General features: G+C 45.9%; 1 protein-coding gene across 9 annotated transcripts in view; it reads right to left on the reverse strand.

Moving 5' to 3' along the window:
* LOC146347772 (2-5A-dependent ribonuclease-like) overlaps nucleotides 1-16,417 on the reverse strand; it is a 31,272-nt gene extending 14,855 nt beyond the window's left edge. For 2 of the 9 annotated variants that reach the window (XM_084851306.1, XM_084851301.1), the window contains exons 1-5: nucleotides 16,183-16,417; nucleotides 15,311-15,375; nucleotides 6,574-8,309; nucleotides 5,906-6,003; nucleotides 2,115-2,317 (exon numbers count right to left, since the gene is read on the reverse strand). In XM_084851306.1, coding sequence (XP_084707432.1) covers nucleotides 2,115-2,317; nucleotides 5,906-6,003; nucleotides 6,574-8,029 — 1,757 coding nt within the window. In that variant the 5' untranslated portion in view covers nucleotides 8,030-8,309; nucleotides 15,311-15,375; nucleotides 16,183-16,417. Of the gene's footprint in view, nucleotides 1-2,114; nucleotides 2,318-5,905; nucleotides 6,004-6,573 lie in introns of all 9 variants that reach the window. The other 7 variants (XM_084851307.1, XM_084851303.1, XM_084851304.1 and 4 more) reach the window with 6 other exon arrangements.
* Nucleotides 16,418-16,735: the final 318 nt, after the last annotated feature.

Consider the following 16,735-nt stretch of genomic DNA (forward strand, 5'->3'; position numbering starts at 1 on the left):
GGAAACCTGTGGCCGTCCAGACGTTGTTGAACAAAGATTCCCATCATCACTCACCACTGGCTAGTCTGGCTGGGGCTGATGGGAATTGGAGTCCAACATCATCTGGAAGGCTACAGGTACCCCAGCCCTGGCTTAGATGGTGGGATCTCTGTGATCTAAAAAAATACAGTTAAAATGGCTCCCCCCCCCCCCGCCAGCTGCCCCCATAAATCATCCCGCCTAGATCCTCCTCTCTGGTAAACATTTAATACACAATATTCAGAGTCAGCATTTGACATCTAACAGTTTTTGGTATTAACTACATTTGACGTTTTGTGCAAAGACGGGCATGATAAAGGACAAAGAAGGCAGGGACCTAACAGAAGCAGATGAGATTAAGAAGAGGTGGAAAGAATACACAGAAGAACTATACAGGAAAGATCTGAATGTCCCTGATAGCCATGATAGTGCGGTCACTGAACTTGAGCCGGACATCCTAGAGAGTGAAGTCAAGTGGGCCTTAGGAAGCATTAGTAACAACAAAGCTAGCGGAGATGACAGTATTCCAGCCGAGCTATTTAAAATCCTAAAAGATGATGCTGTTAAAGTGCTGCATTCAATATGTCAACACATTTGGAACACTCAACAATGGCCGCAAGACTGGAAAAGGTCAGTTTACATTCCAATTCCAAAGAAGGGCAATGCCAAAGAGTGTTCAAACTACCGCACAATTGCGCTCATTACAAGCTGGGTTTCGAAGAGGCAGAGGAACTAGAGATCAAATCGCCAACATTCGCTGCATCATGGAGAAAGCAAGTGAATTCCAGAAAAATGTCTATTTCTGCTTCATTGACTACGCTAAAGCCTTTGATTGTGTGGATCACAACAAACTGTGGCAAATTCTTAAAGTGATGGGAGTACCAAACCACCTTACCTGTCTCCTGAGAAACCTGTACGAGGGTCAAGAAGCAACAGTAAGAACCAGACATGGAACAACTGGGTGGTTCAAAATTGGGAAAAGAGTACGACAAGGCTGCATATTGTCACCCTGCATATTTAACTTATATGCAGAGTACATCATGAGAAATGCCGGGTTGGATGAATCAGAGGTCGGAATTAAGATTGCTGGGAGAATTATCAACAACCTCCGATATGCAGACGATACCACCCTAATGGCAGAAAGCAAAGAGGATCTAAAGAGCCTCTTATTGAGGGTGAAAAAGGAGAGTGCAAAAGCTGGTTTGAAACTCAACATTAAGAAAACGAAGATCATGGCATCTGGCCCCATCACTTCCTGGCATATAGAAGGGGAAGAAATGGAAGCAGTGACAGATTTTACTTTCTTGGGCTCCAAGATCACCGCAGATGGTGACTGTAGCCATGAAATTAAAAGACGCTTGCTCCTTGGGAGGAAAGCTATGGCAAACCTAGACAGCATAGTAAGAAGCAGAGACATCACCTTGCCGACAAAGGTTCGTATAATCAAAGCTATGGTTTTCCCAGTAGCAACGTATGGCTGTGAGAGCTGGACTATACGGAAGGCTGAGCGCCAAAGAATTGATGATTTCGAACTGTGGTGCTGGAGAAGACGCTTACGAGTCCCCTGGACTGCAAGGAGGTCAAATCAGTCCATCCTCAAGGAAATCAACCCTGAGTGCTCATTGGAAGGACAGATACTGAAGCTGAAGCTCCAATATTTTGGCCACCTAATGCGAAGTGAAAACTCTCTGGAAAAGACCCTGATGCTGGGAAAGACTGAAGGCAAAAGGAGAAGGGGACGGCAGAGGATGAGATGGCTAGATAGCATCACCGATGCAATGAATATGGACTTGAGCACGCTCCGGGAGAGAGCGCAGGACAGGAAGGCTGGCATGCTATGGTCCATGGGGTCACGAAGAGTCGGACACGACTGAACGACTGAACAACAACAACAACAACAACATTTGATGTTTAATAATTAATGTTGTCAACTAAGAGCTATCAAGTGTTGAGGGATCAAGTGATATGTATGCATGTGTTCAAACTGGTTCAAAGTCATGATAAAATAATCCAGGTAAGGAGGGTTTAGTGACAGATTAAGGCTGGGAATCAGCTACACATTTCCTTAAGACCTTCTGTATTTATTGGATACTTACACATCCCTGTTCCAAAAATAAGGATGGTGTATCAACTGTTCCAGTTGTTTACTGACTGGGATAGTTTCATCAAGATTGCTCAGACGTGCTCTGAGGTCTTCTATTTCTATATGATTATCTACCTCTACTGGACACTCTGTGGGTAAGTCTTCAAGGCGGGCTGTGCTCCTCATTGCAACATATACAACCAGCTGTTCAAGAGCCTGCATGACAGAACAAATGGTTATTGCCCTCTTGAACGTCAATCAGAATGAGCAATTCGGGTGGATTTATACGTTCTGTCTCCATGCTTAAATGCTGTCTGTTTTTCTATGCATGTGTGAAGACGTGTCCAGCTGCCCTGTATACAGCTCTGGCCTGAAGCACCCCTCTTGACTTATTGCTGCCACCACCTCTCTGCTACACCCTACAACTTCAGTGAGGGAACTCCAAGATCTGGGAGGAGGAGAATTACCAGTAAGTCTCCCCAGTCACCGCTGAGTATGTTCAGCTTGCTTTCCCTTTACCTCTCCTGTGTCAAATTGTGTAGCAGGAAAGAGCAGTCTGACATGCAGGGGAAGGTTCCTTGGGAGGTCAAAAGTGTACAAACAACAGATTCCAAATTAAAAAGATTTATTAAGACTGGGGATAACGGATGAGGGAGAAATCAGATGGGTAGCATAAAACAACAACAAAAAAAGAAACAAAGCAGTTCACTTGCTAAATAACATACACTAAACAGTTTTAAAGAGAAATTCCAAAATTTACATGTGACATGTTTTCCATGTGGATGGTAACTTTCATTAGGAATAAGCCTAATTTTTATCCTTGTAGAATCAGGGAAGGGGACTGACTGGGGAAGGAGGATCCTCCAATCAGATATGGACAGGTAGACTTAATAGAATCAAGTGTGGACAAGGAACACGTGGGGCAATGGGCCATTAATGCTTTACAATAACCCGGGAAGTTAGACGTAAGAGAGGTACACTGCGAGGAATTTCCTATTTACTCCTAGTTGACAGGACTCACTAAGGGGTTTATCACATGGAGCTTTTATTCTGCTATTGAGATGGCTCTCTCTAGGAAGTTTGTGGGCTCTTTACATGATGCTGTTACTGTCCAAGGCGCCTCCTGCAGTTTCCCCCAGCCTATCTCATGTTTTCCCGAAATGCAAAAAATGTGGTATTTTTTTCCAGCCCACGGAACAGGAGCGCCATGACTCCCCTGTGAAAGTCTCCAGTAGCGGAAGAAACTGCTCTGTCTGCCTGCTGTGGGCGTTTGTTTTCAGTTGTTGGGGGCGCGGCCAGGATGACGAAGGCATTGAGAATGGGAGCGGGGTTGCACGGAAGGAGACCCGAGCAGAGATGACAGGCGTGAGGGCAAGAATCGCCTGCCGATTGTGACTCCTGCCTCCGCATTTCTCAGTTGGAGGGAGAAAAGGGTAAAATGCCTCCCTGCAATGAAGGGAGATACATCTGAGCCCCTACCCCACCAAGCTCAGAAGCAACGTCCTCTGTTGATTCAGAGCACCCCATTAAGTTCAGTGGGGCTCACTCCCAAGTAAGTGTGCTGGGGGTTGCAGACTTACAGGGTGATCTTATGTCTACTGAGAAGTAAGTCCCATTGAGTTCAGTGCGGCTTACTCCCACATAAGTGTGCCAAGGGTTGCAGACTTACAGCACAATCTTACATTTTATGTCTACTCAGAAGTAAGTCAGAGGTTTCCTGGGGGCTGCAAAAAAACAGTACAGCAGAAGTTAAGCTACGAAAACAAGACTCCGCCCCCCTCCTTTGACACATGCTAGGGAGGGAGGAAGGCACTCCCTCAGTTCAAAGCATGTGGCTGCCGCGTAAAGAAGCCCTTCTTAATCCTGCAAAGAAACCGAAGGCAGGAAGCTCCGGAAAGGATGTGGGGTTTTTGCTTAATGTAGAGAGATACATGAAGTGGGAAATTCCAGCCTGTGTATCTGAGGGCTAAAAAAGATTCCATGGTGCCAATGGAGATTTTCTTTCTTCTTTTTTGGCCCCCATGGCTACTTCTGAGTAAATATGCAGGATTGTGCTGTTACAGCAATTGTGTTGTAATCAGCCTTATAAGTCTCTTGGACTATGACTTCATTCACTGTTGTTATATGCTCGATTATCCACATTTGTTTTTGTTATTTGTTTTGTTGTGTTACAATATATGTACAGGTACTTCAGTAAAATAACATAAAAAAGAATTCAGAAAACTACTCTAGTGTAGTGGCTAGAGTATTTGACTTGGACTAAGCAGACTTGGGTCCAAAAATCCCTGCTAAGCCGTGAAGCTATCTGGGCCTCTCTCTCTCAGCCTCCCATACCTCATAGGCATAGCTCGTTATGAAGAAGAAATTGGTAACCCCATATACAGTGCCCTGACCTCCTTAGAAGAAGGGTGGGATAATTAATTATACTGGTTCTGGACATGGGGGTTGAATAGCCATGGACAGATGCATCATGAATTTGGATAACGCTTTTCTAAGAGTGCAAACCTGTGGCCACTAGATGGCCATATGATTTTTCATTTTCCCGGAACCGACCTCGGAGCAAGGAATCTGAAAGGAAGCTGCAAGGGGGAAGGAGCAGGGAGCTTGGACTCCTGGTTCCGGGGGCAGAGTCCTGTCTCTGACCTCGGAACCAGGAATCTGAACTATTCTATAGCCACCTAGATGCTGTCTAGGGGCCATAGGATTGCTCCATTACCACCATTTGTGTTAGGGACTTCCATAAGTTACATATACATTGTGTGAAGGAGTACTTGCATTTTCTCTACTGACTTTACTATCAATGAGCTTCTTATATTAGGAGAGGGAGAAAAAAATCACTTCCTTCACACTAATTCATAATTTTATAAATGTCTACCATGTCCCCCCTTCATTATCTCTTTTTTCCCTCTCAACACAAAAACCTCTGAAATTGCTAGCCCTTCTTTCTGGAGAACGTGCTCTAACCCCCATTCACTTTAGATGCACTTTTCAGTACCATTTCCAGCTTTTTGAGATGGGGCAACCAGAACACAGTATTCCAAATATAGTCACTTCATAGATTATATAAAGACATTACAATACTGACAGATTTAATAAAGAATGTGTATTATTTCACTGCTGCTGCTCACTACAACCCCAAGAACTCTTTCCAGAGGAGACCCCACCAGAGTACTATCGTGGTTAGGTTATTTTGTCCCAGTATGCATCACTTGATGAAGTCTTTACAGTTAATCTCATTTGCCATTTTGTTGCCCATTCACATGGGGCTGGATCCAGATTTACACTCAATCAGCTATGCTGGCAGAAGTGGACATCTTCACTCTCTCCTTCCCATGGCACCCTCTCAAGCCCCCTGAAAATGCTACACTAGAGAATCAGAACCCCCTTTGCTTACGGGGGTGTGCTGTGGTATGAGGGGGAGGGGGGATCCCCCCAAACCAGGTGGAAGGACCTTCCGCAAACAGTGCCATTCCTCTTGCAGAAGGTCCCTTACTCTCACAGAAGGCAGATCCTGGATCCAATCCCCAACCTGGGTGAACTCCAACCCTTCTAGGATTTCACCTACCTGAATAGTCTGGGGTCATCTGCAAACCTGGCTGCTCTACTGTTCACCCTGACTTCAGATGATTTATGAATCAATCAAATCACACAGAGATCCTTGGTGGATTCTACCCCTTACATCCCTAAGTTATGAAAACTGTCCATTTATTCCTACCCTCTGCTTCTTATTACTTAACCAGTTGCTCATAAGATGATCAATATGCAAAAATGAGTAAACAAGGAGAATAAATAAAAGAAACATACCTTCAGGTCTTTCTTGATTATAAGATCTTTCTCATTATTATCATCAACTAACTCTGTGCTCTTATCAAAATCTGCCAGGAAAACTTTGCCAGCAACATCTGTCAAAATAAAAGAGGTAGAAAAATAACATGAAACAGCCTTGATTTTTATGCATGAGGCTATTCTACTTTTCTAGAATCTTCTAGAATGTAATGGCCACTTTTGCCCTGTGGCAGACATTACTTTTTGAAAACACCCTTCTTTCTAATGCATACTGATTCCTTGGGTGAAAAGTACTCCAGGTCTTAAATCTCTCTCCCATACTGCACATAGATTCTTCTTCTGGAAAGTTTTCTTTTTTCAGGTAAAGCAGCTGTGGAGGGCTTCATTGTCCCAAGCTGCACAGAAACGCATGGAGCCAAACGGGCTCTTACTAGTAGTGGGGGAACCGGGCTTGGGAGCAATTGTATTGTTTCCTCATTCTACAGCATTGCGTCATTTCCTCAGGTCACGGCATTGACAGGGCTGTGAATCAGGCACTAGCTATGTCATAATCTTGAAAGCTCCTCCCCTAGTCCCAGATTTAACCTGTTGTGGACCTATTCAGCTCATTGGGACTACATGGGAGTAAACAGGTTGTGGACCTGAGCCTCAGTTGGACAGATTATAAAATAAGAGAGAATTCAAACCTATCAAAATGTTACTTGGATGGAGATCCTGGTGGCCAAATCCAAATCCATGAAGGTCCTTCACTGCCTGAAATATTGCTTCAAGGATGTCTTTGCTCTTGATGGCTGCACTGTCCGCCATCCCAAAGTACTCCTCGAGGTTCTTCTCACACAGAGCGAGGCACAAGTAGAGACGGGCCTTCTCTTCTTCCCACCCACAAAACCTCACCAGACGGTTGCTGGTTTGGCACTTTTCAAAGCAGGCTTTCTCTCGCTTAGCATTTTCTGCATCCATGTGGAATATCTTCACGGCCACCTCTTTTCCATCATAGAATCCCAGGTAGACTCCTCCTCCTTGGGAGGTTCCGTGAATCTTGAAAGATGGATCCATGGAAAACTTGGAAAGTTTTCCAATCACGGTACGGCTCTTTCTGTGGAGATCCTGGAGCTTGTGTTCCCAGCATCTGCTGGTGGTTGCACACTGTTCCTGGGGCTGGAATGAACTAGGCTTGGCACCATATTGCTGAAGCAGATCCGCCATTTTGTTATTGTAATTTGCAGCGGCAATCTCGAGGCTGTTTCCAATGGCGGCACCATTTTCACAAAGTATTTTGGCGATTTCACAATTGTTCTTCTGAACAGCTACCTCCAGTGCTGTTTTTTGCTCTTTGTCTCTGGCATTTATGTCAACTTCATCTTGTTCTAATATAGCCTGTACCAGGTCTTGGCTCTGCCTTTCCACAGCGAGGATTAGGGTTGTTTTCTCATATTCATTTTTTCTCTTCACATCAGCCCCACATTTTAAAAGGAAAAGGGCTGTTTCCTCCTTCTTTTTGCTCCAGGGCCATTTCTCGCAATCTGCCAAAGCATGGACTAATGCATTCCTGTTTCTATTGTCACAGATGTTCACCTTGGCCTTCATATCCTCAACAAGGGCCCTGACAATGGTGACATGGCCATTCCTGGCAGCATCCATCAGGGCTGTTGCACCTCCTTTGCCAATGTTCTTTTTCTCCTCTTCAACTACTCTGCCCAAGTTTACATCTGCCTCTTCATTATACAAAAATCTCAGGGCTTCCTCTTGCCCTTTCCCAGCAGCCTCCATGAAAGCTGTGAAGCCATTGCTATCACACTCATTGATTTTTGACCCTTTCTTAAGAAAGAGATCCAAAAGCTTCACGTTCCCAGTTATCCCTGCTATAATAAAAGGAGTAGCACCATTATCCTTCCTAGCAAGTGGATCAGCCCCTTTGTCCAGCAGGAGGTGGACAATGTCTTCCTTGTTTCCCTGTACGGCACTATGGAGGGCTGTCCAGCCACAATCCACCTTTGAATTGATATCAGTACCTTTTTCCAACAACTGCTGGACGGTCTCGATTGAGCTGTTTCGTACAGCATCATTCAGCATTTCTGCTGCCGTTTTTTTTCTGGGGGATTGTGAGGCTTCCTGATGGCGGTGATTGTCGTGGCTTCCCATGGTTTCCAAATATATTTCAAGTATGAACACAAATATTTGAATAGCTAAGGTGACTTCAGAAATCTGAATTAATGGATGAAGAACCTTTCACACATGGAGTTATGCTGCCATGGGACCAGGTGCAACCCATTGTGATTTCAGATAATTTTGATGATAAAGGTTTAAATAATGAAAGTGCTACAGAGGGGAAATGCTGATGTATTTGTCACAAAAATATAACATGGTTCTGTGCCAGGGGGCACACAGATGTCATTCTTCATGTAAATGTACATATATTCACCTGTTTGAGGAAAAAAGAGAATACTCCATTTAGTTAATCTGAAGACTTTATAACTACACTTTGTATTTTCACAATGAAAGCAAATTCAGTTGTTTTACCATTTCTTGCATTTCATAACACCCCTATGCATAAGGCTGCTATCAAAAGTGGTTTTTCGATTTGTCAAATTTTCAGTGAAATAAATCAGCATGTTTGGTAAAAACCCAAAGATGCTTTATTCAAAATCAGACTCAACGGTTTAAAAGTTGTGCCAGACTAATAGTCAGAGATTAACAGTGCAATTCTTTGGATGTCTACACAGAACTAAGTCCCATGGAGTTCAGTGGGACTTCCTCCCTCCCAGTTAGTGTCTACAGGATTGCGGCCTACAGCACCTATGCATGGCTAATCAGAAGTAACCCCGCTGAGTTCCACCTTCTCTCCCAGCAGCCATGCAGAATGTTGCTGACTACATGGGAGGAGGAAAAGGAGCTGAATTACTTTACCAGCACCCTGTGTGGAGCCTGAATGGGCAATCAAGGTTCATCAGACAACCCAGGGCATATAGTGTCAGATCCTGACTTCCCAGAGATGAGGATCTGACTTCCCAGAGATGAGGCACAAATCACAGTAAACCCATTTACTGCAGCGATTCCAGTAATTAGCTATCAGCTTTTACAGATCCAATAAAGAACCACAGTTAACAGTTCACAATGTAAGTCCTTGGCCCCATCTACATGGGGGATTTACTCCAGTATTACTGCGCCTCACAGATGATTGTGGCACATGACGTTTCCCCCTCCCTGCAGCAACTGCACATTTTCATGCTGTAAAACCCGCATTTTTGCAAAGTTGTTTTGTGACAGATTTTCCATCGTGCTGGCTTCAGTGCAGTTTGGGAGTCTGTGTGACCTCAACTAGTGATACTGCCTTCAGTGCTGGCTGGGGCATGCAGCACTGACAGGAGGAAGGGAAAGTTGGTTGGGTCATATCCGGAGGACTGGACTTTTGCTTTGTTTTTCCTCAAATGAGCCTTAAAAGCAGCACATTGCTGTGGGATGACTTTTGTTCTTTTGAAATCTCCACTTCTTCCCTGAAAACATCCCGCTAAACAGATTTACTAAGAACCGACCTGTACATTTCACTCTGCATCTAAGGCCCTCCTCCAGGAGTGTCCTCCGAAGGAGGCTCGAGGGCAGCAACAAGGGAGAAGGCCTTCTCGGCGGTGGCCCCCCATTTATTGAATAATCTCCTTGACGAGGCCCACCTGGCGCCAACATTGTCATCTTTTTGGCACCAGGTTAAAACTGCCCTCTTCTCTCAGTCATTTGGCAGCATATAAGCATATTTGATTGTCTCTGGCTGATTGTTTTAAATTGTTTTAGATATATGCTGCTGTTGTTGTGTGTGCGATTTGTTCTATATCATTATGTAAATGGTCTCATACTTTATATAATGTATTTTAATGGTTTTTAATTTCTGTGATCTGCCCAAAGAGCTTCAGCTATGGGGCAGTATAGAAATATAATAAATGAAATGAAATGAAAGTAATTCCCATTGACTTCCACTGCACTTACTCAACATGGAGCTGAGAGGGGTGGGGAAGCCTATTGTTTTGAATCTGCACCCATCCGGAGCTGCAGAGCTTCGCAAAAGGGTTAATGAATTTAAAAGGCACTTTGTTTTTCCCCAAATGAGCCTGTGCTTTGGGATGACTTCTGTTCTTTTGATGTCTCCACTTCTGCCCTGAAAACAGCCCGCTAAGCAGGTTACTCCACCCACATATGCCCAAATGAATGCCGTTTTCATGTAGTCAGCCACGCAAAAGCGGTTTGTTGGGTTTTTGTATACGCCGCTTTAATTGGCTGCGTGTGCCACGGGAGGAACAAATCCGATTTTATGAAAAGGCAGTTTTTAACTGAACTGCGCTGGAAAGCATATCCGTGTAGAGGGGCCCCTTGAGCATCACAAGCAAACAGCCAAACAGCCCTGGGTACAGCTCACAAAATAAAACCACACAGATCCAGAGTTCCAGTGAAAGTGGGAAGCTTTTCAGGTGATCAGAGTGTCGCTTCCAAAAAAGTTTACTTCTGGTTGCTCTGGTTTAAATACAGGGGAGTGGCTACTAAAGATCAGTATCAGACATTCAGTCCTGGCAAGGAAACCTGGCTCTTCGATGATTGCCCTGCCTCATGGGGCGCCTCTGCTCTGCCCTCTTTGACGCTGGACTAAGGGAGACACCCCTGGAATGCCTTCCCCTGCAGAGACCTCCTCCTTCTGCCCGGTTCCCATGGAAGATGTCTCTGGTTGAGAAGCAGGGGCCTCCATCAAGGTCATATTTTCCAGCTGTGGAAGATAGGCCACATCAGTGTTCTGAGTCTCATCCCCTCCCGGCTTGCAGCGGGAGGCCTAGTAGGACTGAGTTCTCAGATGCCAGGCTTCCCATGGCTGGGCCTGACTCTACAGCGCCCCCTTCTGACTCAGAATCATTGTCAAAGGCTATAGCGCCGCCCAAACTGGGGCACGGTCTCACATGTATTAAGAAGATACTTCTGTTTAAGTGCAATTCGGAAAACATGTACCCTCTGCGTTCCTTCTCCCCAGTTTAGTTATAATGCAAAGAACTATAGGAAGATACTTTATTGCAGTGGTCCCCATCCTTTTTGGCACCAGGGACTGGTTTTGTGGAAGACAATTTTTCCACGGACTGGGCGAGGGGGGATGGTTAAATATAAGTGCATTACATTTATTCTGTACTTTATTTCTATTATTATTACTACCCCCTGCCACCCCCCAAAATCCCCCCGGGATGGAACCTACCTGGCAGCAGCTGGTCCAAGTCCATCCGCTGCTGTCCACCCACTGCGCCCAGACTGCGGACACAAATGGCGTCCGGCACAGCCGACGCCATTTGCGTCCCTGTTTTTCAAGTAATAGGCTATGTAAATCTTTATGTCGCTTATTACTGCAAAGAACAGGGACGCAAATGGCGCCCACTACACCATTTGCGTCCCTGTTCTTCACAGTAATAGGCTACGTAAAGATTTACGTAGCCTATTACTTGAAGAACAGGGACGCTCAACCACTGCTCACCTCCTGCTGTATGGCCCTGTTCCTAACAGGCCATGGACCGGTACTGGTCCGTGGCCCGGGGGTTGGGGACCCCTGCTTTATTGAACTGTCCTAAATTTCAGCTACCAGGTTTGCTGGAGGTCAAATATGCCAGTAAATGCATATTTAAAATGTTGTTTTGAAAAGCTTGACTTTTTTCTAACAGCACTGGGGGAAATAAAGAGTACATCAGTGAGCTACATTTTAAAATTTGGTGTCTTAAGGAAGGATGCAGAACAGGCTGTTGTTTAATGCAAGTTAACTGAGTTCAGTCGGATTCACTCCCAAGTAAAATGTTGTGCTGAAGATTCAGCGAAATAAAATAAGGGGTGGGACATTTCAAGAAACCAGTTCTCCTCAGATTACTGGATCGATTTCATGAATTTGGGGGCAAATCAGTCTTTTTTCCAGAGCTTACCTTAGCGATACTCTAACCAGCAGCCAGTTAGGCACCATTGCCCCAAGGAAGAAACTACACAGAGCAGCTGTATTGGGGTGGGAATGGTAGCTGGAGGCTGCCCGAACTACTCTTGCTCTTGTTGGCTAACCTGCATCACTTCTCCCCCCCCCCCCATGTACGCTCAGCCAAGAAAGGGGGGAAAAGGAGATCACCACCGTCATGGCTCGCCATGCTACTGCTAAGGTAAATGTGTAAGCATCTGCCCCCTCCCCCAGCCACGTGGTGAAACCACAGCAAGTATTCCCCCCACCCAATCACCCCTCCCATTTCAGGGGGTTATATCTGCTGGCCCATAACTGCAAAGAAAATGAATGCACTCCATTCAAATCTGCAGCCTGAACTATTGGCTATGCTGAGCACACCATAAGCACTTGCATTTTGTCTTTGGAATGGGATCTCACCTAACTCCTGCCCTTGTTTTGGGGTGAAAGAAGGCCTTTTGGCAGCCAGCATAATGACAGAGAATACCGTGGGAAAGACTGAGCATGTTCTGTTCATGGTTAGTCTTATTTGGGTCTAACTGCCCCGACTCTGATCTTCTTTCCCCCTAATTTAAACTTATTTTGTTCACATATAGGTTTATGAAATCTGATTCCCAATGGGATTACAAAAACAGTACAGGGATTCAGATCATGCTCCTGAGCAGGCTCAATATACTCATAGCACTGGGGTAGAAAAATCCATCAAGCTGGATTTTTAGTTATACTGAGCACTACACAGCTGGGACCACTCACATGATCCCTTCTCACACCATTGTCTCCCTGAGCATCTCTACACCAGCCTAAAATCCTGCATTTAAAATGGGCCTTTCTGCTTCCATTTTAAATGCATTATCACGACGCTTTACACAGGCTTCCTCCCCCCTTTCCCTCCTCATCTGAGTCTTCCATATGTTTCATTGGCCTAGCTCCTCTTATTGCGGCTTTTCCTTTTTCACGGAGGGAACTCAAGCGGAATTCAAGCACGATAATTTGACAGGTCATTATCTCTGATCTTTTAAAAAACGGAATAAAGGTCATTTAGTGCGGGAGATGCCCTGGAGGCTGACGACGTCATCGAAAGGACCTGCAAACGTCCATGAGTAACCAATCTCAATAGCAGGAGGAAAGCTCCCTGTGAAGAAGCCCCCTCTCAGCCAGGCAACAAGCAGGTCAGAAGGCAGACAGAGTGAGATGGAGGCAGGTGGGTAGACAGGTAACTGAGTAAGCAGCAACACCCTCGCCAGGTGGGCACAGTCCCCCTAAAGGTGAGTGGGATCACTGTGCGAAGTGGCAGGAGGTGAGCTAGGAGTTCTGGAGAGTGGCTGCACTGAGAGTGCAACTAGGTGGGCAGCAGTGGGCAAGCAGAGGCAGCCGGTGGAGGGGGAGGCGGCAGCACCGATGGACGTAAGCCTTTCGCTCGTGAGTCAACACCGCCAGGGTGCCACTCACTGGCCCTTGCTCCTTCATCCTGGCACTAGGTGGGCACTTACAGCACTTTTGCTAGGTGGGCACAGCCCCTGAATTGGCACAGGGGCACCATGCAGAAGCAGCAAAGGCTGCCTTGAGGTACGGGGTTATGTGGTTGCAGTGATGGAGCCACAAAACAAATTCAGTCAGAGTTGAGCTGCGCTGGAGATGCGCAGATTTCAGAGTAAACGGAAATTATGGAAAAGAAAGCGGGGGCGGGGAGAGAAGCAAGAGCGGCCAGTGGCAGCGGGGGAAGGACGCTGACTTCCTCAGAGCAGCCGATGTGGGGAAGCCCAGGAGGGAGAGGGTGACTTTGAGGAAGACCAACTGCTCCACCAACTCAGCATCCAAGCAGCTGTGGTGGGGTGGGACAATACTGACCGCCACAGAAAGCCCCCTCTTGCTGGGGATGCGGTTGGTGGGCAAGACAGCAAGTCCCAGGCAACGGTGGCCATGTCTTGTCATATCTGGCTCTGTGCTGCCCTGTGCTGCCCAGTATGGGGGCGGCAGCTGTAGTCCTCCACTAATTCTGCCAGGCAATGCAGAACTGTTGTCTGAGCATCCTCTTGGCAGCTGGGGGACTCACTGCCTCTTGGCCACACCGTAAAGAACAGAGCCCTGGCCCAAACTCTGCTTGACCATGCTGTGTGGCTCTCAGGGTTGCTGCTGCTGCTGGTGGTGCTGTGGGGAGGCGTGGGTTCCTCTTTCTCCTCCCCTGTTGCCCTCCACCTCTTTCCTGGGCCTCCCTCACCTTCTCCACCAGCAGAGCCTGCCACGTCATGCTGCTGTTGGGGATGCAGAAGGTGGCTTTCACCTACAATCACAGATGGTGACCAATATGTATGCCTACTCCTGGTACAAGAGCTCCAAACAGTCTGCTCTGACACTCTTCTGTCATCGGATTGTGGCACACACCTCTAGTTTGAAGATCCCCAGCATCTAGGAACTCGTCCATCTGTTGACCTTGATGCTTGGCCACGGGGATCACCTGACTGAGGAAGGAAGCCGGGGAGCTTGGAAGGTGACCCAGAAGTTCCGCTGCCTATGAGTCTCTTCCAGCAACACAGGAGTGTTGGGGCCAACAAACTGAGGAACTGGCAATTGTGTCTCTGCTTTCTCCTCCATATTGCTCACCACTGCAGAAGAACTACAGAAAATGTGGCGTTCTGCACAGGAGTTAAGGCTCACATGCTGGCTGGGGAATGCTGGGAGTTGTAGGACTTTTTCCTGTCTAAACATGTATAGGATTGCGCTCTAAATTTCTTTTTCCTCCTAAAGGGGAAAGAAAGGGGGAAAGCTGCATGGATAAGGCAAGAAAATAACAGAGTAAGAATGCAGTGCAGGAGAAGACATGGGGAGTAGGAATTATATGTGAAGAAGAAAGGAAGGATCAGGAACAACAATAAAAGAATGTAAGCCACAAAAATGCCTATCTGCATTCCACACCTAACCAAACTCTTCACATGTTGACAGAGGGTGGAGAAAGCTGGCAGGCACAGCTTTTTCAACTCAAAACTTAGTCACAAATCAATCCCTCCCCCAAAGCACAGTGACTGGAGCCCCAGGTAAAACATGCCCTAACATTAGAAGCTGGACCTGTCATTCCCTCAACTGCACTCCCTCCATCCCCCCCTCTCCCTGCTTAGGGATTTTAGAGAAACAGAAGTTAAAGATGCCACTTGTTTTTGGCAAGATACACACACACACACACACAGAGTTTCCCGCAACTCCAAAACACAAGTCGTTACCAAAGCCTTGTGTGTGTGTGTGTGGGGGGGGGGGTATTTGGTTCTGTCTCCTTCAGAGGGAAGCCCGCTTCAACTTGGGAAGCAACAGAACTGGACTGGTGGCCCAATTCTGCTTGGGCTTTGTCTGAAACTGATGCACATCACTAACGGTAACATACAAAGGGGCCTATAGTCAATTGTTTTACAAAACCTAGACAAAAAAACAGAAGTAGCCAAGTTGGTCCATTAAAAAAAGTTCATATGGCAAAATAATACCTTTATTTGGACTGATCGAAAATCAAAACATAGTGTGCAGGCTTTTGAGTTCACCAGAATCTCTTCTTTGGAATAGATGTTAAGCAAAACAAAATGATCAGGGAAGTGGGGCAGGGGAGGGAAGAGAGAGAGAGAGTGAGAAAAAGGTTGCTGAGCATACAATTTGTAAGAGTCTTAAAATGGAACGGAGGAGGAGACATTAGACTGTGGCTTGTGCAAACAGATCTCAAGTTACAGCAAGCTTGCTGGGACAAAGCAGCAATGGCTATTCTCCCTTTAAAAATAGAAAGGCCAGTTGTTATTTGAATCTGTCTCTAACATCAGTCTCTAACACAGGAGGCATTCTGCAGATTGCTTTTATATTTCCAAATGGAGAGTAAAGACATTTCTTCAAAATGTTAGCAACTTGAGTCTGCTTTCTCCTATACTCCAAATCCTTTCTCTTCCCATTCACCCTTCAGTGTGCGCCGCAAACACTATTCACCTGCTCTCCTTCCTACGGCGTCCACCCAAAAAATCTGTTTTTATTCTCTCTGTCCTGGAAGTCCCATAACGCTTTTGTATGAAAGTCAAGAGAGGATAAAAATGCCTCTTGCCCACCTGCTTACTCTGATCTACCCAAATCTGTGATTGGAGCAGAACCAGAGGCAGAAGGTGCCTTGTCCCTCCTCCTGGGCACTGATTTCAGAAGTGTTTGAGGGGGGGGGGGATAATGAACTCCACAAGCTGTAGCCCTGATTACCCCCAATTTTAACCAAAACATGCGCCTAATACCCTTCTAAAGTAGGCTAAGTAGGCTACCATGAAATGCAAAGGCCGCAGGCACCTTCTCCACCCCTACCCCATAACTCAAAACACTGGATTTCTCTTACTGTCAAGTGGATGTTTGTCTCCTTTGCTTTCTTTTTCACATTTGCAGTCAGCACCCACGATATCACAACAGCTGGGCAAACAGGAGAGAGCAGTGATGCAGAAAGATGACAAAGAAGCTAGCAAACGGTGTTGTTTATGAAGAAGCAAGGCTTACCGGTTCTTTCTAGAAACAACTTTATTAATTAACAAGTAAAGAGTTCCGTTACTGCCCTGCTTGCAGCTCTCTTCCTCTCTGGAGTTGGCCACACCTTGTCTTCTGACAAGTTCCTTGCTAGCATTAAGAGATTAAAAAAACAAGTCTTAAAGAGACAGTGCACTATTCCCACATGTCTCTCTTTTATAAAAAAGATAAAATAAAACAAACATGTTATTAACTTTAATAACAAATATCCACATTGCTCAGTAAGTCTTTCTGGTGCACCGTATATTTTGTTTGACCTATGTGAAGCCACTTCAGACTGCTTTGCAACCATAATAGGATTACATTCTGTTCACACATTCTGTGGGAACAGAATGCTGGACTAGATGGACCTTTGGTCTGATCCAGCATGG

This window comes from Heloderma suspectum, chromosome 4 (assembly GCF_057233095.1).
Source record: "Heloderma suspectum isolate Gila_16-S chromosome 4, 16-S_ref, whole genome shotgun sequence".
NCBI lineage: Eukaryota > Metazoa > Chordata > Lepidosauria > Squamata > Helodermatidae > Heloderma > Heloderma suspectum.